The following is a 22,756-nucleotide window of genomic DNA, read 5'->3' on the forward strand; positions in this document are numbered from 1 at the left end:
TCGTAATGAGGATTAAAATCTAATTAAACTCATAATAAGTGTACAACCCCCATGTGTATGTCCCGGTTCAAAGCCGCAATGAGGTGTACAAAACCTCGCGTGCATGTCTCAGCCGTATTCAAGATTACAACCCCTATTAGTATCGTCATGGGGTGCATAAACGCTATGTGCATGTCTTGGTTGTAATAAAGATTAAAATCTCAATTAAATTCGTATTGGGGTGTAAAAATGTTATGTGCATGTCTCAATCATAATGAGGATTAAAATTTCTATTAGAGTCGTAATGGAGTGTACAAACCTGACATCCATGTCCCAGCGTAATGAGGATTAAAATACATATTAGAACGGTAATGGGGTGTGCAAAGGCTGCATGCATGTCGCAACTATATTGAGGATTAAAATCTCGATTAGAGTCGTAATGAGGTGTACAAACCTCATGTGTATATTACAACTGTAACGATGATTAAAATCTTATTAGATTCAAAATATTCTAGCCAAAAATACCTCATTTTGTTTCCTAGAGTTTTTAGCTAAAGGATCTGGAATTTTCCTTTCTTTGTTAGTTATGTTATTATGTGAATCTTAATTAATATTATCTAATTCTTAAAGTTTAAATTTTTCTCAACCAATTTCAAATATCACATACAAATATTTCCTTATTTTTTACCTAAGATTCAAACTAATTTTATTGAATATCTCTCTTAATTTTTAATTGGTCATATAACTTATTATCAAGATAAGTTATATTTTGTTTGAAAAATGACATGAAACTAGTTGCAGCTAATTAACGAACAAACTTAATATTTAATCAAGTCTAGAAGTTCTGATTTTAAATAATTCTTGGTTATTAAATATTAACAAAAGTTAAAATGATAATAGCCTAACATTAAAATTTGTTATAGTATGAGAACTATGTTAGTGAACTTAATATACATTTGGTCATTTAAAAAATTCAATTTATAATTTTAATTTCTCATAATGAAAACATCCTGTCTTAATTTTATAAAATTAATAATTTTAATTCAACCGGGCAATTTATGACATTTACCATTAAGATATTGATTATGACTTCCACATTATACTCTCTAACACTCTAATTTACAGGGTACTCATATTTTTTATATTCAATGTGACTATGATTATTGTAATATTGTTTTCTATGCATTTGTATTATTATTTCTTTATTCTTGTGATAATATAATGTATGAGTGAACATTAATATTCTAACTAGGAAAGTTTTAATTTAGATGGTTGGATTAAAACAATTATTTTAAAAGTGGAGTATGTTAATTTTAATATAGAAAAGTCAAAACGGCATATTAAAAACTAGAATAATTTATTGTTGTTGTGGGTGTATTGAAATTTAGTGAAATGTGAACCTAGAGTGTGGACCATGGAGCAATGAGCATGAACCATTGGTAGCATGGATTTGCACAGAAAAAACATGCACTGTAGAGTGAGGGAGGGATGGAAGAGGCATGTAAACTACAAAGCACCGAACACCGAAAATGAATGAACCAAACGGCATGACTTTCATATACATCCACTCACAACCACTAATTTACCTAACTACCCTAAGTCTCACGTCACATCAATGCTTATCGGTTTTTTGGATTCTTTTATTGATATTATGTAATTTCACAATATAATTATCATTAAGAAATAAATTTTAAATATGATTCAATATTATAAAATTTATTTATAACATCAGATTTTGTATTCATTATGAAATATAATAATTTTTATAATAATATCATAATATATCTTTCAATTTGTGTGTGAGATTATATATCATGAATGTTTCTTCTAACAATCCAATTACAAGTAATATGATAAATACAATAAACTCTCACTAGTATAGACTTTAAATGACTATGGTATCATATTAAAAAGTAAATATTTTAAATCTAATTCAATTTTATAAAACTGATTTATGAGATGAGGTTTGCACGGTTAATATCGATGTAGAATCTCCAACAATTATTAAACTACAAGAAAATCATGAAATAGAAACCAATTTTAGAGACAAAAAAATAATTAGTTGCTATAGTGGCTAAATTAGAGATCATTTTAGAAATTAAAAATAATTTTGGTTTCTAAATTAGTTTTTGTACTGGTACGACCGAATGACTTAATGAGTCGACCAGGAACTCGAACCACTCGACCACGATAAGAATGTCACGTTATGACACGTGGCCGACCGACCCATGACGACGAGTCATGGGTTGACTAAGTCAGTAGGGTTAATCCATAATTAAGAGTTGTTTATCACAATCCTAAACATGAACCAACATCCTAATTCGGCCCACCAACGAAGGCCCATTAAGGTAATATAAATAGCACAGATTCCAAGAATCAGGTACGTCATTATTTAGTACTCTGACAACAAAGTGTCGACCCCTTGACTGACTTGATCGTCGGAGTGTCTTTTGCAGGTACCATCCCATCCTGTGAGACCAAACGACCGAGAGGAGGAAGACGAAGTAGGAAGCTGAGAGTGACAACGACCGACCGAAGGGAGAAGTAGAGCAATCATTCTCTAGGCCCCAACACCCGTTCGAGAACCGTTTCTATTATTGTTAAATGGTTTCTAAATTGGTATCTAATTAACTATACCAAAGTTTTTGATACCAAATTTAGAATCTAAATAATTGGTAGTTAAAACTTTGGTAGTTAATTAGATACCAATTTATAAACTATTTAATAATAATAGAACTAATTTAGAAACTAAAATTTTTTTTGTCTCTAAAATATCTCTAATTTGGTCACTATAGCAACTAACTATTTTTTGTCTCTACAATTGATTTTTATTTTATAATTTTCTTGTAGTGAAAATTAATAACTTATCAATTTTAATATTTTTTAAAAAATTTATCAATTTTAATAATTAATTTGTAAAAGTTGACCATATTAGTAAAAGATTATCGTCTTTCTTTATTTTTTTCAAACTTGTTTTTCTATTTTTCTACTTTCAACCAAAAACAAAAATATGATTAATGAAATAAAAATACACTAAATGTTGGACGAGAAATATTTATCCATAAAATTAAAGATGCGGATACATTCACACCATCTAAAATAAAAACATACACCTAACATTCTATTTAATTAACATCTTTCTTATTTTTATTTTATTTGTTAATTTAAAATATTATTATATTACTATAAAGATTGTTAAATGTGTGGTTTTTAATATTTGTAGTATCAAAATAAAAGTTTTCCTAAAAATAAGAACGGAAAATAATAAAGCCTTCGACTAGGGTAGTTGCTAGGTAACTTCCTCTGCTATTGTCTACTTTGACCAAACTTGTAATCAAGTTTCAACATTCAATGTTCAATGTCAAAGATCAAATCAAACCTGTCTGAGCATTTAATTCTACATAAATTTAACATTATCACACGTGGGAAAGAGTAGGAATGAGTCATTATAGGATTTTGATTGAAGTTTTCCTTTTGTCGTAAAATAATTTATAAATGCTTGTATAGAATTGGACCATTTGCATAATTAGCTCTTATATTCTTAGCTCTTAATTACAAATTAACTCTTAATTACAAATTAACTTTGGATATCATCCAAGACTAAAGTTAAAGATGATTATAAAAATTTCAGTTTTAAATGTCTAAGCATCCTATTGATCCAAATAATATTATTTTAACAAATTTCATGTTAAAAAAAATATTATTATAGATATATATGATCAAAATGATTTTTATAAAAACAGCAACCATAATGGAACAAGTAAATTCTTCAAAGTATTGGTTATTTTAATTCATAGCAGGTGAACTTTAAAAAAAAAATATAACCCATGTTCTCGTAATAAAAAAACAAATTCTTAAAATTAAGGATTTGGAGCTTTTTAAAATTTAATGATTTGGAGCTTTCTGTTTGTGATATTTTTTCAAAGTGATTTAAGCTTAAAAAAAAAGTAATATTTATAGCTTACCTGCATTTTGTACTTTGACTTGCTTTTGTTTTTTTAATCTCAACTAACATATGACATTATAATATATCAATATATTATCCTTAAATCATCTTGAAAAAACCGAGTCCAAACATGTAAAAGAATTTTGTTCAATCATTATTGCATGCTAAGATCAACCTAATGTAAGATTTGACACTTAATAAATACAATAATGTCGTGTTAGATAATAAAATGTCAATATATATACATATGTATATATATATATATGCTTATTTATTTATCATACCAGTGTAAGAGAAAGATTGTGTAGTTTTTCAGATATATATTATAGAATGTGTATACTGAAAAAAGGTTTTAGTTTAACCTTAAAAACTTCCATATTGTATATCCTTTCAAATAGAATTCAACACTATTATACAATTTTCGCTAATAAAATTAAAGTTGTATTACCATAAAGAAATAATGATTGTAAAAGGAATCCGATTTCCCCTCATTTAAATGCTCGAGTGAACTTTTTAATTAACCAATTTTTTTTTCGTTGATCTGTTTAACTCACTAATCGAGAATGACACTAATCGAGACTGTCATTCTGTTATTTTTTATTTTTGTACTTTTAAAAAGAAAATCATGTTTTTGAAATTAAGATCCGTAATAGTACATGTTTTATATAAAATTTTATTTATATTAATTTATTTATACATCATTTTGATTTATTAAATTATTGTTGATATTTATTTTAGATATTAAACTTTTTTAATTAGAATATTAAATTTTGATTTAATTTTTTTACAATTCTAATGTAAAAAAAGTGATACTAACTACTACAATTAAGTAAATAGATTTAAAATTAAAAAATTATTAAAAAATTATGAATCAGTTCGCAATTTGTCAACTTATCCCGTAATAAAATGGATTATTAATTTCAGTTTGTATAATCTTGATGAATGAGTCCATCTGTTCATTTCAATGAAGCGTATCCATCCATTTTCAATCAATCTTAAACACTAAACCCTAAACTCATTGACACTCAGCAAAGAATCACGTAATGTTATACATGTTATAGTTTCATTCCTTATGCGAATGCAAATAAGATATGTATTTTATGATATTGCAATTGACAAATAAAACATGATGCAATTAACTTGACCCACTATGACTTTTTATATTTCTCCAATTTATTCTTAATGGAATATCAATTTGACTTTTGGCAGATCTTTCATTCATTCAGTTTATTATCTTTATCTTAATAATGATCAACACAATAGTTAATATTCTCAACCTTTAAAACGCGAATTCATTCATTCTATTAAGTAATATTTTCTTAATTATCAAAGATTTCACAAAAGCAAAATTAAAAAACAAATAGTGTATATGTACGCACTAACAATTAAGATTTGGTAACTCTTTGGCGTCGTGGTTTAATTTACGAGCTTTAAATAACAATTCTGATTCATTATGTAAATTTTCAAAATCAACTACCTTAATATACATAAGAGTTAGATGCCTTATCTTACAAAGAAATTAAAAAATCATCATACTCTCACTAGATTGACACGTCCTTATAAAATTGGTTATAAAATAAATTTTATCTCATTTAAATATTATAATCTAATTTATTTTTAATTGATGTAAAGTTTTCATAGAATAAATTTTGATAATATATTAAAAAATAACTTTAAGTTTATTTCATTCTAATAAAAATAATCTATAAGATGAGATTTATTTCATTTATATATTTTCTAAATTTCTAACACCATTTAATACTCGTAGAGGACTGTAATTAAAGTATGCATCTCTAATAGTTGGGCATAAACCCATTCTTATGCAAAAGAAGCTTAACATCATTATCATCAACCTATAATTTCAAGTGCACTTTCGTCTAACATAGCAATATAGTCTTATCCGCGGTCCCTCTGATTTCTTGCATGACCTTTTAAATTCCTTCCTCAAATTATAGACTAAGACGAATCCAACCTTAATAAAGCCTGCCATATTATGTATACCCAATTATGACCCAAATAAAGAAAAGTCCAATTATGATTTGATGCATAACAATATATCTTCAGTCTATTAAAACATATATTAAAATACAAAATGTTGATTATGCACAAGTTTCAAAAAATTATCGAGACATGTATCATATACAACATGAATTGTGTCGTTTTAAAAAGTACCACAAATAAACTAATTGAATAAACTATAGCAACTTACTTAAATACGTGTTTAGTAACCTCGTATCACATAAGAATTCATGTTAAAACTTTAATAATATATTTTATTCAATTCATACATTTTTATCATGATAAACATCATTAACAAAAGTATTAAAATAGGCCTTCTTAAAAAATTTATTAAAATAGGTTAATTATAAACGAGTAATAAATTATTTAATGAATCCAAAAAATAAATAAATAAATTTATTCATAGAGAATCATATCATTGGTATAATAAACTTTCATGTAGTATGTTCTTATAAATATTTATGAATAAGTATAATCTATCTATGTATCGTTTTTATTAAAATATGAGTTTTGGTATAGTTTTTCCATATTTTTGTATTTTTTTTAATAATATTTTTTATGTGATGATTGAAGATTATTGTTACTTGAGGTGTCAGTCTAACTGAAATGTCAAGTTGCATAGTTATATCTAACATAAAAACTTAAAAAAAATAAAAATTGAATAAATTATTTAAAACACTTCATTTAGATTGTTATACATTCCACGTAAAAAAAACATTTCATAATTATAAATAAATATAAATTTTATTTTATAAATTAACAATATAAAATTAAATTTATAATATAATATCAAAGTTATTTAAAAAAATATATAATACAAAGTTTATTAAACTTAACAATTCACTTATTATTACCTCATAAATATTTTCTAGCAACTAAACAAGTTGTTTTGTTCACTATTTACTAAGTCAGTTGGAATTAATACTACATATAAAATATTTGATTATATATACATAATGAATTTAAAATTTATATGCTAAAATTTGGTTGAAATTTGAATATTTTTCTTGGAAAACAACCTAAAAGTTTTAGGAGGTGAAAACTGAAAGATAAAGGAGGAAAAAATTAGAAAATAATAGGAATATGGAAGAGGTGCTAGAGATTACGCGGTGAGGTGGGGCCATATGTCGTAGAAGAAAAGCTACAAAGCTCCAAATCATAAATCACGCGAGATGATGATCCAACGTGAATACACATATGTGACACACGTGTCCCTTCATCCACTGTCCGATTTCTGCAGCAAAAGTCAAATTAACGCGCCGATTCCATGCAACACCATCGACGCCGTGGGCCCCAACCGACTAGCCCACACTTCGCTCCAAAACCAGTGTCGTAAGCAGTGACAAAATCACCACGTGTGGGCTCTCGACACGCGCGCACCACAGTTGATAGCACGACACGTGTCCGCTTACCCATCACCCACCTTCTTTATTTAAAAAAAACTGCCATTGAAATAGACATTAAATAAAGTATAAAAGGAACACCAGAAAATAAAAGGAAATGTAAAAGGAATCAGAACACAGTACAAAATAAAAAGAAATACACATTTCACAACTTTTTAAAAATATAAGTAGATAATGACGGCCCTTTTCACCTTAACCTTAACTGTTAACTTATGTAATATTAGATTTGAATTTTAAAATTGTCACCTCACCTAACGATGGAGCATTGATTTGAAATTAGATTAAACAAATAATGGCATGTATAATTAAAGACAAAAATAAATGCCTTTTCTTCCTAATTCCTTTCTTTCCCACGCTCTGCTCCATGAGGCAACCACGTAATGCATATGGTAAGAAATAAAAAAGGACAAAGGTCTTATGTAATAGAATATAATAAAAAGAAAAAAAGTAGAAAAAAAAAAGTAGATGGAAAATCAAAGGCCCACTGCCTAAACATTATCGCCCATGTGTGTTCTAGAAACTGCTGGCTCCTGCCGCCACGTGTTCCCAAATCGCCTATAAATAAACACCTCTCCCTTATGAAATAAGTTTCAAGCGCCGCCACCATAGTTGGTCTTAGTCTTGAAGTAGGGAGGGATATAGGGAGAACCAGAGATCAATCTCAGGGTAGAAATAATATTCTTAGAGCAAAAACATGGCATCAGAGCTTCAACTGCCCCCAGGCTTCAGATTCCATCCAACTGACGAGGAGCTCGTGATGCACTATCTCTGCCGCAAATGCGCCTCGCAGCCCATCGCCGTTCCCATCATCGCCGAAATCGACCTCTACAAATACGACCCTTGGGACCTTCCCGGTAATTAATGCAGTCTTCTTCATTTCAATCCAGTTTTTTTATATATATATATAATTTTTAAATCAACTAACTATTATCATTTGAAATGCAACTTTTTAATTTCCAGGATTGGCTTCTTACGGAGAGAAGGAGTGGTACTTCTTTTCACCGCGGGACCGGAAGTACCCGAACGGTTCGAGGCCGAACCGGGCGGCGGGAAGCGGTTACTGGAAGGCAACCGGGGCGGATAAGCCAATTGGTCAGCCGAAAGCGGTTGGGATAAAGAAAGCGTTGGTGTTTTACGCTGGGAAAGCTCCGAAAGGGGACAAAAGCAATTGGATCATGCACGAGTATCGTCTGGCTGATGTAGATCGCTCCGTTCGCAAAAAGAACAGCCTAAGGGTATATACATCGCTTCCTAGTTCAAGAGTAATTTTATTAAATTACGAGTTTAGCCCTTGGAGGGTCCCACTGGCTTTTCATGAAGCTGAGGATGATAATGATAATAATAATTCTCCCGGATAAGTCCATGATTTTGCTGGAAACCATGCAAAATGTATGGTCCTAACATGTTATCCCACCTTTATCATGTGATCACAACCACGCGGAACCTTCACTAGTTGAAGACTTACCCCCGTATCTGCTGTGGGCTGATTTATTTGGGCCCAAAACTTAACATCACATCCAAACCAACTAAACCCCCTACCCTAATCAAACAATAATTGCCGTAAAAAAAAAAAATCTTCTCCAAATCCCAATTATCCCTTTCCCTTTATAGAAATTATCCCTTTCTTAACTCTCTCACATGCATCATCCCATTCAACAATTAAATTTACATTCATTTTAATTAATAAATAAATCATGAAAAATTAATCTAACCGTTTTCCTTCTGCAGTTGGATGATTGGGTGCTGTGCCGTATTTACAACAAGAAGGGCACGATCGAGAAATTACAACCGAGCACCGACGTAGTTGTGAGCCGGAAAATCGAATCGCCGGAGATCGAAGAGAAGAAGCCGGAGATTCTGAAAGGCGGAGGAGGTCTTCCGCCGGCGATGACGGATTACATGTACTTCGACCCGTCGGATTCAATCCCGAAGCTGCACACGGACTCGAGCTGTTCGGAGCAGGTGGTTTCGCCGGAATTCGCGAGCGAGGTGCAGAGCGAGCCAAAGTGGAACGAGTGGGAGAAGAGCCTGGAGTTTCCGTATTACATGGATACCAGTCTGAGCAACGGCTTCAGCCAATTCTCGAGCAATAACAACAACAACATTCAGATGTCGCCGCTTCAGGACATGTTCATGTACTGGCCAAAGCCCTTTTGATTTTCACACCCCCACAACAGATTCCTACGTCGCCCACGGCCACACACAGCACCACGCATTCGCATTGCACGGCAGCACGAGACTGAAGGTCCATGAGTGTGCCTGTGCGATCACGCACACGATTATTGATTACCGGAGGCTTTGGGCTGAGAAAAATGTAAAAAAAGTTTGGAGGGCATGTGTTGGGTCCAGCGTTGGGGTTGGGTATGTTGGTATGCGATGAAGACAATCGAACGGCGCATGATGGAGTTGTCCCTAGTAGTAGCATGTGTACAGCTCTTGTAGAACATAGATAGGTACACTACAGGTTGTCTTCATGTGATACAAGCTCCTCTCACCAAAACACCAAATGTGAAACCTCAATTCCCACCTTCTAATTTATATTTCTTTAATCATATATATGTTATTATTACTATTTCATATTTGGTCGCAATCTCAAGTTTTAACTTCAAGATGAACCAATCCATGTGTGGTGGGACTCGTAGTTTTTATATGAAGGCTAAGGTGTGACATTTATTTCTCATTTTTCCACACAACTCTCTTTCATCAGAAAAATCAACCTTCTATTAATTTAAGGTCAACAGAGCGTGCATTATCCTTACCAACCACAAGTGTTGAAGTTACATAAATCATTTCAATTTTTAAATGCAAAAACTTAGATATGCTCTTCGAAGTATTAATTGTTAATTTAATTTTTAATTAAAAATATTGCGTTTCAGTCTCTTCATTTATGTCACTGCGCTCAAACTGATGATTACTGAAATGTCAATTCTAGTTAGAGAGTAATATTAACAAATTTTACGTAAGGTGGCCATATTTTACTCCTTTCTGGAATGAAGACTTCTCTCTTAAATCATATCAAATAAGTCAAATCCTCTAAAATCTCCATACCTTATTTGTTAAATTAAAATTAATAAAATATCAAATTTACATTAATTTTCTCTTAATAGCAAAAAATATATAAATAAAAATACTAAAAAATTAAAAATATCTTAAATAAAAATTTTATAAAAACCGAAATTTATTAGATATCACATTTAAATTGATTCCTTTTTACTTTAGAAAAATATGTTTGATTATTTTTAAATACTAAAAAAGTTAAATAAAAATATTAAATTATTTACATTAATTTATATCATAAAAATATAAGTTAATAATGAATAAATTATTTCTCTTTAAATAATAAAAAAATTTGAATCAAATACAATAGAAAAATATTTTAAAAAATATGTTTATTTTTATTATTAGTTTAGTTATTTTTCTAGAAGGTACAAAATTAAAAAAAATCAAAAAAATGCAAAAATAAAGTACAAAAATCAAATAAAAAATCTTCACTTGTGGAACTATCTCAAACTGTTGTGGTTGGAAAAAAAATAGAACTGTTACGACAGAAAAGAATGTATACAACTGGATATGAGATATAAGGATTGGAGGTACAATGGAGATTATTTAAAAATTTAAAATTATACTTTTATTTAGAATAACTTTAAAAAATTAAAATTGACTTTTTATAATTAATACGGAGATGTTGAAGAAAAATATGGGGGTGGAGGGAGAATTTGACAATCTATAACTAGATTGACCCATAATTTAAGGAAAATTGGGCTCTGTAAGCCCATTGTTTCCAATACGGTGGAATGAAATTTGAATACAAACAAACCACGGCCGAACACAGTATGGGTTATGACTGTGGGAGAAGGGATTATCAACTCGATCGAGTCTTAATTAAAGATGTTTCTATGAATATAAATACTTGTACACAAGTTGTTTCTATAATTATAGAAAAAAATAAAATAAATTATTTTCACAAGCTAGCACGCAAAGTTTGTTGAAATAAGCTGAAAATTAATTTATAAACTCTTTCAAATACCAAAAAAAGTGTTAAAACAATTAGATAATTCTAAATAAGTTTTTCCAACTTGGACTATATAAAATATGAATGTGATTCTGACTTCCAAATTATGATATTGAGGTTCTAACCGAACCAATACAATTTGTTTAAGCAGTGAATGGATATTATTATAGAGTGCGCTGAATGAGCTACAATTAAAAACAGAGACTCAATTAACATTGAAAAAGACTAGTTAATTCATTTGACCTTGTGTTATTGACGTTGTATTACGCTATTATCGCGTTGTTAAATTATAACAAAAATGTATATATCAACTACCACAATTACTGAGGATGTGTGCGCATTTGACTGAATTAATATTTTCATACTGCGGACTATTAGATGGCAGTATTTTGTATACAGAAATGTTAACGTGCGTATTTCAATCACAATTTATTAACTTGTAGTTTTCTTCCTATGCTTTGATATGTAAAACTAATAATGAGCATTTTCAGTGTCTGAATTGAATGGTATGAGATTATATTTTCTACTATCCGAGATATCTGAGGTACCTAACTGTTCAAATAAATATATCTCAAATACTTAATAAAAATATCTTGATATCTAAAGATAAAATAAGAGGAAAATTAGTGTCAAAGTAATATGGGAATTAACTATGAAAATCATATTAATCTAAGGTCCATAATAAGCATGAACACCTAATTTTCGTCTCTTTAAATCAATATTATTATAAAGTGAATTTTAATCCTAACTCAATTCCATAAAATCGGCTCATGAAGTTGAGGTTTGCACCCACTTATATACAATGAAAAACTCTAATCTTTAGTTGATATAGAATCTCCAACAAATATCCTATCAAGATATATTTATTATTATTTATTACACTCAATCACCATGAAAAGTGTTTTTTTTTTACATATCTAAAATTTCAACTCAGACCGACAATTAAACGGAGACTATGGACATTCAAATAACCGAAAATCAAATTTGATCAATGAGAAGGACATTCTTAGTCCAAACAGGAAGAAATCAATTTTTTAATCCATAATTTTGTTTTTTCAACCCTTTAGAACATTATTTTTAATTCTTATCCACCAGAAACAGCATCTGAACATATAAAGCCCTTGCAATAGTTAATTATCTAACTAAAAAAAATGGTGTAAGCTAGTGGAAATTGACCAACCCCTTAAACAAGTTGAAGAGTGAGTGATGGAGAAGCAAGCAATCTTACATTAAACCTATTCAGTGGACAAATGATATGTTTAGTATAACAGAAGTGTTTTGTTAGGTATTTTATTACCCCGCGAGACAACCTTTATACTAACATTTTGAGTTTTGGAACTGTGGTCTGAATGGTATTTTAGGTACCAATGTGACATTCCTATAATCAAACAAGTTTTTATTGATCATTTAATTTTAATTAAAATCTAAATATGGTCCAAAACTTAAGAGTATCACCACTCGGTATATTAGTTAAACAATCGATCAAATTAAGGAATAAAGGAAAAATAGATACCATCTACTCAATTCATAGTTAAATAAAACGAATAATTATAAATAAGAAGTTTTAAATTTAGAAAATAATATATACTAATCTTGAATATTTTTCTTTTCTCCGTCACCATCCCAATTCAATTATTTAATCACTTCTTCGTGATTATAGCATTAACAATGGATTGTGCACGCTGAATTTTGTATTCAACGTCTCAAATGCTATGCTAAATTTTATTTTGTTGGATCCACACTTTAATTCTTTAAACCCCTTTATTTTACTTAAAGGAATGTAAATCATTACATTACAATCAAGTAATTATATTATATAATCATTATTTCACTAATTTTCCAATTATGTAAGTTTGCAATTATATAGAATAGCAACTTACTAATAAATGGAACCCATTTAAATAATAAAATAAATAGAATAATGAATTATATATAATATTTATTTAATTTGGAGAATAAATGCTTATGATTATGCAGTTATCCATCAAAATGATTCAAGATAATAGTAGAAAGGATCTTGGTTAATCTATTAATTATTTGATATTCAATTCTGAGATGAGTAAAATTGAAGAATTATTTTTGGACAAGTTCATAAATAAAATAATAAATATTTATATGTTTAGATTTTTAATGGTGAGGGTGGTTAAAAATAAAATGAAAGAGATTTATTATGCTGGAAGAGCATAGTTGTGTCAATTGAAAAATCAAGATATACTACTGAAAACTTTCACATAATATCTTATTTGACAAACATTCAAGAAATAAAAGAATCACCAAAGAAAAATACAAAATTAAGTGATCTATTTTTTGGTATGCTAAATTTTCATATGCTAAAAGATTAAATTTAGTGTTAGGTGGGAAAAGAGACTTTAACCAAAAATAGACTTCAACTTGTAATAAGTGATAGACTACACTTAAATGTATGATCAATAGATTCTTCATACATTAACTTAGCTGGTGATGACTATAGATCTGAGGACATATCCTCCCAAGAGGTAGGGGATGATGGATACCGCCCAACCATAAACACCCACAAAATAAGGAGGATGAAGACTTCCAAACCATCCTTCCAAATTTGTATATAATAGATTTTTTTTAATAGTTGAATAAGACTAGTTAGGGTTAGGAACATCTAATTAGGGTTTCAATTGGGCTTCTTTGAGCCCAATATAACCTAGATCGTTTAGAATATGGCAGGAGCAGATCCACCTTGGCAAGGAGCACATGGAAGCTCGTGAATGGAGAGGATTTGATATGAAAGACGTGAGCTACACATGAAAGATATAAGTCCACATTACATCTCCTCATTTGAGAGTTTATTTCTTAATTTTTCAAATTTTGACTTCAATTTGTTGAACTCGTTACACTATAAATAAGTGGATAAATTATATATAATTCAACTTGAAATTAAATAAGTGTTATGTTGTGAAATTGTAGTCAAAACACTTGTCTAAGCTTTCTCTAGGTTATCTTACTCTTAATCTTCCTTAAAATCTTTCTTAGTAAATTGGTCTAATGTGTCAGAAGGCTACTTCCACTTCTCTACTCAAAATAGTCATGATCCTAACTTTTCTTCCTCCACATTTCCGAAAGCTTCATACATCTTCCATAAAAAATTCAAGAAAAATCAAGAAGCAAGCATGAAGAAAATGTCTATCAAGAATTATAACTACCCACTTATTGAGAGATAGGTATGAGTATCCTCACTACCTACTTAATATTGTTAGTAAATTTTATTTAAATATTTTATAAAAAAAATCAATGATCAAAATAAAGTTATTAGAGAGAAAAATATTAATCATTGAAGAATTTTTTATAATTTCATTTTATATTTTTATTTATACCTATGAAATTGAAGTTTTTAAAAAGATTGATTTTTTAAAACTTATACTTTGTAGTGCAACTTATTTAATTTTGCTTTTTAAAAGGATCAAATTTATTTGCACTAATATTGTATTATATAATTTTATTTAAATTATATTTTAAAATTAATTTTTATCTAATTTATATTTTAAATATTTTTTAAATTATTTTATTTAAAAATAAAAGAATAAAGAAATATCTACAAATATCCATGGATACTCGCGAGTATAAAAAAAAATTGCAAGTATTATTTTTTCATATACTTAGTGGGTATCAAGGAAGGGAAATAGGTAGAGTATCGTATGTCAATTGACCATCAATATTGTCTTTCAATTTGAAAAGTCTTGAATCCTATGTAGTGTTTTGCTTTTAGGTAAAGGAACTAAAAGTTGAGTGTCGTTATCTTCTAGAGTCTTGATTTATTAAGCCATAACATTTCTTCATTCAGGTTAAGAATCTACTTAATGATAAAATTGAGGCTCATATGTAGTGAAATTTTGGTAGATAAAGGTTTTGTATTTTGAATTGAGATAGTTTCAAGAATAAAACTTTTGAATGGCATAAGGGTGTGAAGTGCTAGTGAATAAATAATCATACAAATAAATAAATAAATAAAATTATACACTAGAGATACACTAGAGATTATCTTTGACTTGAGGTTTCAAATACATCAACACTATGTTTCATATGCATTGTGGAGCTCATTAGATTGATGAGTAATAATGAACAAAAGAATGATCATATCACCAATAAAGGAGGAAATATCTTTAGAAGAAGTCAATTTCTTGAAAGGAAAATTGTTTCATGAGAAAGCATGTTCTTATAAATAAAAAATTGTTTAGTCTCTAGATTGTAAAATTTTTATCATTTGTTGGCTATGGGATAATCAACTGGAATGACACAATGAATAAATTTGTTTCTAAAGGAGGGCAAAGTTGTTACATGAGTGAAACATCCAAAATTGGTAATCGAAAAAAAATCCGGGTGATTAAAATTGGAAACACACTCCATCCAAAATTGGAACATGGATTGAAAAAATAAAAATGAACCACATTCAATAGATAATGATGATATGAAACTTTCTTTTTCAATATATTTCAAAACTAAAAATGCAAAATAGTATTCCAAATTATCAAATTCAAAATTCGTATTCCAAAAATAAGATTCTCAATTACATGACTTGAAAAGTATTAATCTAAATTATATAATCCAAAATTCTTCTATGTAGATATTTTATCATATCATACATTTCAAAAATTGTTATATTTAGCTTTCATAACGTACAACATTTAGCAACACTAAAACTCAAATTACTACCTAAACACTAAAACTCAAGTTACTATTTTAGTTTACTCACTCGGAAAAACTTCATAATTGTACCATCTAAGAAAAATTTAATGAACTAAAGTCCAATATATGGATGACCAATGAAGTCGTCCCGACAAGTATTGTCTAAACTCATTCCAATTTTAAAAAAAAAAAAATCCCTCCATTAACTGAGTACAGATATAATTAATATCCAATCTTTAAAATTGGGTATATATATATATAGGTATCCATCACATCCCACACTCATGTTCTCATATTCATCTCTATTTTAAATTACTAAAACATCTTTAATTTATTAAGTAACCTAACAAAATTTATATTAACTTTTCTTTGTTCATTTGTTTTGTAATTTATTTTTAGGTTTTAAATGAATGATATTTTTACTCTTTTTTATAGTTATTTGACCTTTGTCAAATTTTTATTTGATATTTAAACAATTATAATTTCTTTCTTGAAACTTGAAATTAAAGAAAAAATAATGTATATATTCTTTTGATATTGAATATTTGAGAGTATAATATTTTTTATAAAAAATTATTTAATTAATATTTAGAACAATAAGTACAATAAGTAGACAAATACATAAGGGATTATCCGATGAGAATGGAGATGATGCAAAAAAAGTCCATACCTATTAGGTGTGATGGTGGAGATAAGAATAGATTTTTACTTACAGAAAGGAAATGAGATAGTCAACATACCCACTCCGTTATCATCCCAAGTCAAACAACTCCATTGTCATGGTTGATATAAAATAAAAAGGGCAAATTCATCATTTTGAACAAATTGGGTTGAAAGAAACAGAAGCCCCAGAAATAATGGGTTGTTTTCGACTTCTGGGTCCTGTTGTATAGTACTTTTAACCCAGGAATACGTAAAAAGATGTGCAATTTTCTATTCGTGTCGGAACATCCATCCCCCAAAAAAGGTTCATAAATCCTCCAATTTTCAAAGCAAAATTTCATACATTCCAAGGGTTTTCGTTGTATTGATGTCAAAACAGCTAATTTATCTAATTTTTCAATCCTAATGGTGTCGTCTAGAATAGCAATATGACGGAAGTAAACTTTAAAACAGACTAGATGTCCTATGATGAAAACCACTTTACATAAATTAAGATCCTCATAATCCCATTCTCAACAGTGAACAATGCTACGGAAATCAAACAAGCCAAGCAACAGTATGTGAAAGCAATCTCACCCAGTAGACCGGATTAGGAAGTAGGCTATGTAGCAGCTGCAACCAGTGCGGATCTAGCACGTGTAAAAGAAGCAATGACCGATCCAAGCTGAAGCTTATCGTTGCACCCAAAACTTAATCTGTACCTGGAAGAGATGAAATTTCATTCCCATTGTCAGAAGAGCTAATATAATTCCAAAAACACCAGAAGGAAGATACAAGCTTATTTCCCTTTGGCCTATTACTGATTATTAAACTTTCGTATTATACTTTACACTTTTTATCATTTTAGGTAACCACAATCACTGGAAAGTGAGGAAATTGCAAAATACAATGGGAGGAAAAAGAATAAAATGGGTAGGGAGACCGGGGGCAGGGATAGAAGGGACCATATCTCTTCAAAGCAATAAATTTCAGCCAATAAATGAGATTGTGTGGAAAAAAATTGTATTACTACTCCTCTTTCCATAAATTATTAGACATCCATAATATATTGATCTGATGCTACCTAACAAGAGCCAAGCAGCACGAAGATGACAAAAGCATTTTGGAGTGTAGCATGTGGCTAAAGCATCATAACGCATAGGGTACAAATATAAGAAGCTCTTCTTATTTTCTGCAATTCTGAGATGTGCGTAATATAATAAGACTACAAGCAAGACATTTTTTACTATTAACATTCCTCGTATATAAAGTCTGAAGCTTAAGTTCTGTTAACTATTAAAAGAGTCTAATATCCGAGTGCCCAAGATATGGGAAAAAAGAGATCAAAAAATTTGTTCTTTTATGCACGTTAAATAAACTTAGCCAAATTATTTTTTTCTCCTTTCGTTACTATGGTTGTTCACAACCCCTTGCGCAATTAGAGTCGGAAATGGGTTAGACCAAGTTAGACTTCACCTAAATAAAGCAATTCCTTTTCGCAAAATGTCGGCCTTTAGACAAACTCGTTACCTATTATAGGAGTTTTAAAGCACAGCTTGGCCTGGCCTTTTTCCTAAGTATGAAAACTTGACCTGGCCTAAATCATATTTAAAGGCCTTTCAAATAGTTGAAGATACATTTTTTACAACGTTAGAGATATGTTTAATGTAACTAACATCTGTTCATCAGGCAAGGCACAAGGACAATAGCATGTTAGTAGAGAAGAAATACATACTCTATGTCTGCCAAATCATTCATCAATTGTACTCGAACAGCTGAAGGCATCTTAATCTTAAAAACAAACCTGCAAAAACAATAAAGTGAAAATAGGATGGAAAAATTGTTGCCAGGATGTTGGACAATCAGTATGATGCGCAAGACTCACATTATCACTTCTCTGATAATATCAACCAGGGCCAACCCTTTCCTGGTCTTCATTTCTTCTATTCCTAATTAAAATTATCACCAAACAAAAATCATAAATTGCTTATAAATATTAAACACAATAATAAAGGCTAACAAGTCACTCGGTACTTTTAAAGCTATCTGTATATTGTTCGTTTAGAAGCCAGTAAGATATCTGCTCTATGTCTTTGGGCAATGGATTTCCAGTGCACAGGTAAATAGCTTCTTCTGTTATCTGCTGAGTAGCCATATGTGTTGACTGCACAAATATTAAAAACAGATTGCAATTTGCAATCCATTGTTAAAAAAACTCAAGATGCAATAATTCATAACACTTTTCCCATGATTAAAAATCATAAGCTGGTACTTTTCCTTGACACTTGGGAAGAAGATGAACGAAGAAAATCATGTTAGCCAAAATTTAAGAATGCTAACCAGCATTTGGATCTAAAGAAAATAAGACAAATAAATGAGAAAATTACTTTTCTGTATACACACTCATTACCAAAATGGAGTTTGGTTCTACATAATCTATACAATTAATCCTTAACTTGAAAAAGAAAAATAAACATCAAAATAAAAGGGCTAGCTGAGATAGATTTGTATGTAAGAAAATTGAAGGATATTTACCTGAAGAATATTCAAAGCCTTTCTCATATCACCATTGCTAAGCCGAACAAGAGCTACTAAGCCATCATCTTGAACATCAAGCCTGGTCAAATTACAAAATGCCAAACATCATCATCTTGAACATCAAGCCTAGTCAAATTACAAAATGCCAAACATCATATTTTAAGTTATTAAGTCAAAAATTGAATCACAACATTACAAATGTTTATAACAAAATTATAAACGCAGTGGACCAATAACAAGGTTTGGAGATTAGCGTGTACAACCAAGTTGCACAGAAATTAGCACCTTATAATTTCATTTACTCATTCAAAGTTAGTATAAAATTCCAATGGTGAGTTTTTACTGCATTTGTAGCATAATTTTTCGTACAAAAACTTATTTCAGGATTCCTAAACAACCTAAAAATCTAAATTGAAGTATAGTTTGCGTTAAACAATTTAACAATGCTAATTAACTAAAAAGAATTGAAGTGATTCCAGAATTTGAACACTTGCAGTTGAACTGAATACAAACAGTTACAGAAAGATACACACACAAGTAAGGTCTCACTAAGTTTAAAACTGTAGGACTTGTATGGGCTCTTTATTTCTCTTTGACCGTGCCTATGATTCAATTATCAGTACTCACTCACTAGACTGTATAATATCCCTTTTGATGAGTATTTCATTATACATATACATATACAAATGAATCTAGGCATCAAAACTAACATTAACACATACGACCATCATTTTTTATATGAAATAAAAGTTCAAGCTAATTTCACTATATATTGCATTTAGGATTACAAATTTCTGTTTGGAACAATCAGACCTTTTACCTAAAAAACTGAAGAAAAAGAAAGATGCAACCCTCTTAGAGAAGAAAATGTTTCAAATAGGGTAATCACTACAGTCAAATAAAAACATATACAATAACCTTCTATACTAAACTGAATGCAGATCAATGAATAAGCCATAGAGTCAGGAAAAGATGGGAAGTGCATTTTCACCCCTCCCAGCCCCTTTCCCTCTGAACAAACTGATATCCGAAAGAAACAGAATTTTACTAAGCACATGAAATACTATCAATCACCAGCTTTCAGAAGATAAACTATTGAAAAATGTTAAAATATGAACAAACTAAATTCAAGCTCCCATGATAAGCAATGAAAGCTTCATCTGCTTCATGATCATTATGTTGGCACTCAATACGCACAAGTGTCCAACTAGCCTAGAGAATATAATTATATAATTCAACAGAAATTGTCATAAAAAGATTCCAGATGATGTGAGAAAAAAAAAAAAAAGTAGTCCATGACACCAGCTACCACATACAATAGATAACATAGAACAGGAAGCATACCCTTCAGCCTTAATAACATGTTTCATTCTTTCAGTGACATGGACGGCGTCAAGAGGGGCAAACCGAAACCGAGTGCATCTAGATTGAAGTGCAGGAATAATCTTGTTTACATGATTACAGATAAGAGCAAACCTGGTGCTTTTTGTATATTTCTCGATCACTGCATGAAAAGGAGATAAGAGCACTATAACTCATGAAACTACATTGATGCTGCATTAGATTATAAAAATTAGTGCACACCTCTACGTAATGCAAATTGGGCATCCTTTGTCATGGCATCTGCTTCATCTAACAATACCAGTTTTACAGAGTACTTAACACTGAACAGAGAGTTTTAGATAGTCAGTTAACGCAAACTTGCAGATTCAGTCCACTTCTAGAACAATAAACAAAAAGGAAATGTCCGAACCATCACAACTGAAAATTAAAATGAACACAAAAGTATTGCCTATAAATGTCCTTGTATTGCCTATAATGTTTTATGTGGTAATATCTGCATCATGAATAGAAATTGTATGCAATATAACTACCCTAGTTATACACCACTCAGTGAGGGATTTATGTTAAAAAGGTATGAGTCAAAATCTGCAATGCATATTTCAATAAAATATTGGAAGATTAGCAGCACCTTGCAGGATAGAAAATAATAATGAGAAGAGTGGGAGCAAATTTTAGCACCTAAACTACAATTGTTAGAGAAATAAATTTGCAGGAGATATAGGGCCAAACAAACAACTATAACAAAGGAGAACACTACAACCTCTGAATTGACCAGTGGACTAAATACACTATGCAGAATCCTGAAAATGATTAACACGGAACAGGAAACACAGGGAGCATAATCAAACTATAAATTTCTGAAGATTTCAAGTTCAACTTAGTTAACTATATTTCTAACTAAAGCCATCACCACATGAAAACAAAGTAACTTGAAGGAATATCAATTTAACAGCCAACTTGAAATCAGACCAACCAACAACACAAACTGCAGAAAACAATTTTTCTAGTCGTGAGACAGTAAACACATGTATGCAGTAATAAGATGTGTACAAGTAAGGGAATAAAGGACAGAGCAGACAACCCAAATGATAAGCTCTGAGTGCTAGCAAAATCTTGAATCTGCTGTCGCACGACATCAATTCCTCTGTCATCTGATGCATTGAGTTCCAAAATCATATTGCGGAAGCGTGAACCATATAGTTTGCGTGCCACAGCGAGAATGGTTGATGTTTTGCCCGTTCCAGGAGGGCCATACAATAAAAGATGCGGCAATCGGTTCTCTGTGGTCAGCTTATCAACTACACAGCAAATTAACAGACAAAGAACAATGACCAATCAACCAAACACCAACAAACATTAGATCCAAGAAAGTATATTACAAGTGTACAATTACACGTTCCTTTTAATTTCCTAATTTTCACTAAACCAAGTTAAATATGAAACACTAAAAAGATAAAAACAAGATATGTCGTTCCCTCGCCAACCAGGTTGCACAATCAAACTACTACACTTCCACCACTTCCATATCCCTAAAACCCTAAGATAAGGACCGTTGGGGAAAAAACTCGGATCAAAATAAGAAAAATAACCTAAATTGTAACAGTGAAAATTCCAATATTGAGCTTCTGACGAACAACTTGAACCATAAACCCTAGAGATAAAAAGGTAGAGAGAGAGAGGGAGGGAGTCTTACTGGTATCAACAATGTCACGGTGAGCGGCCACGTCGTCGAGGGACTGAGGGCGGTATTTTTCAACCCACGGAATGGCCTTGTCGAAAGCGGGAAGGTCTTCGGAACCTATGACACATTCGCCGGCGGAGTGTGTGTGGTCATCGCCGTCGCTGTCGATTTCCATGGGATGGGTCGTCATTGATAGGCCAATGATTCTAAACTCTTCCTCAGAAGTGACAATAGTGACTGCTGCTTTGTGGCGCCAAATACATATTCACTCATTCTAGGGAATTCACACTCAAAAAAATGGGTATTTCTTCTTTTTTTTCTTACTTTTAATTTTAATATATTATCTTGGTATTTTATTAAATTAATATAAAAAGTAAAACAACCTTTCAAAAATTACAAATTAATAATGTACATTTTCAACAAATTCACCATCTCAGATCATGTTAATCATATGTGCACTATAATTGTGAAAGATATATATATAATAAATAAGGGTTAAAAAGTATTAAAATGGGTGTTTTTTCTCGGATTTCTCATAA

At 30.4% G+C, this 22,756-nt stretch overlaps 2 protein-coding genes and 1 long non-coding RNA gene across 3 annotated transcripts; 1 reads left to right on the top strand and 2 right to left on the bottom strand.

Annotated features, from left to right (window-relative positions):
- Window positions 1-6,926: 6,926 nt before the first annotated feature.
- Window positions 6,927-9,197, bottom strand: LOC137823142 (uncharacterized). The gene is made up of 2 exons (XR_011083071.1): window positions 9,060-9,197; window positions 6,927-7,386 (listed from the first exon to the last, which is right to left on the bottom strand). It is a non-coding gene; the product is annotated as an uncharacterized lncRNA (long non-coding RNA).
- LOC137823141 (NAC domain-containing protein 2-like) lies at window positions 7,806-9,924 on the top strand. Its single transcript, XM_068628284.1, has 3 exons — window positions 7,806-8,201; window positions 8,308-8,582; window positions 9,076-9,924. Exons 1-3 carry the CDS (start codon window positions 8,042-8,044, stop codon window positions 9,502-9,504), a joined length of 864 nt encoding a protein of 287 aa, XP_068484385.1. The 5' UTR covers window positions 7,806-8,041; the 3' UTR covers window positions 9,505-9,924.
- A 7,072-nt stretch (window positions 9,925-16,996) lies between these two features.
- On the bottom strand, window positions 16,997-22,489 carry LOC137821826 (replication factor C subunit 3). Its single transcript, XM_068626591.1, has 9 exons — window positions 22,230-22,489; window positions 21,618-21,834; window positions 20,777-20,856; window positions 20,537-20,696; window positions 19,190-19,271; window positions 18,689-18,818; window positions 18,540-18,603; window positions 18,390-18,458; window positions 16,997-17,376 (listed from the first exon to the last, which is right to left on the bottom strand). Exons 1-9 carry the CDS (start codon window positions 22,405-22,407, stop codon window positions 17,277-17,279), a joined length of 1,080 nt encoding a protein of 359 aa, XP_068482692.1. The 5' UTR covers window positions 22,408-22,489; the 3' UTR covers window positions 16,997-17,276.
- Between the last annotated feature and the right edge of the window lie 267 nt (window positions 22,490-22,756).

The sequence above is a fragment of the Phaseolus vulgaris genome, chromosome 9, assembly GCF_000499845.2.
Source record: "Phaseolus vulgaris cultivar G19833 chromosome 9, P. vulgaris v2.0, whole genome shotgun sequence".
NCBI lineage: Eukaryota > Viridiplantae > Streptophyta > Magnoliopsida > Fabales > Fabaceae > Phaseolus > Phaseolus vulgaris.

Bases quoted from the DNA above. Each gene is read 5' to 3' on its own strand.
- LOC137823141 (XM_068628284.1), top strand. From the start codon at position 8,042: ATGGCATCAGAGCTTCAACTGCCCCCAGGCTTCAGATTCCATCCAACT. The intron at 8,202-8,307 runs GTAATTAATGCA...TTTAATTTCCAG, and splicing joins CGACCCTTGGGACCTTCCCG to GATTGGCTTCTTACGGAGAG. The intron at 8,583-9,075 runs GTATATACATCG...TTCCTTCTGCAG, and splicing joins GCAAAAAGAACAGCCTAAGG to TTGGATGATTGGGTGCTGTG.
- LOC137821826 (XM_068626591.1), bottom strand. From the start codon at position 22,407: ATGACGACCCATCCCATGGAAATCGACAGCGACGGCGATGACCACACA. The intron at 18,604-18,688 runs GTACCGAGTGAC...AATTTTAATTAG, and splicing joins ATATACAGATAGCTTTAAAA to GAATAGAAGAAATGAAGACC. The intron at 17,377-18,389 runs GTATGTATTTCT...CATCTCTTCCAG, and splicing joins AATGATTTGGCAGACATAGA to GTACAGATTAAGTTTTGGGT.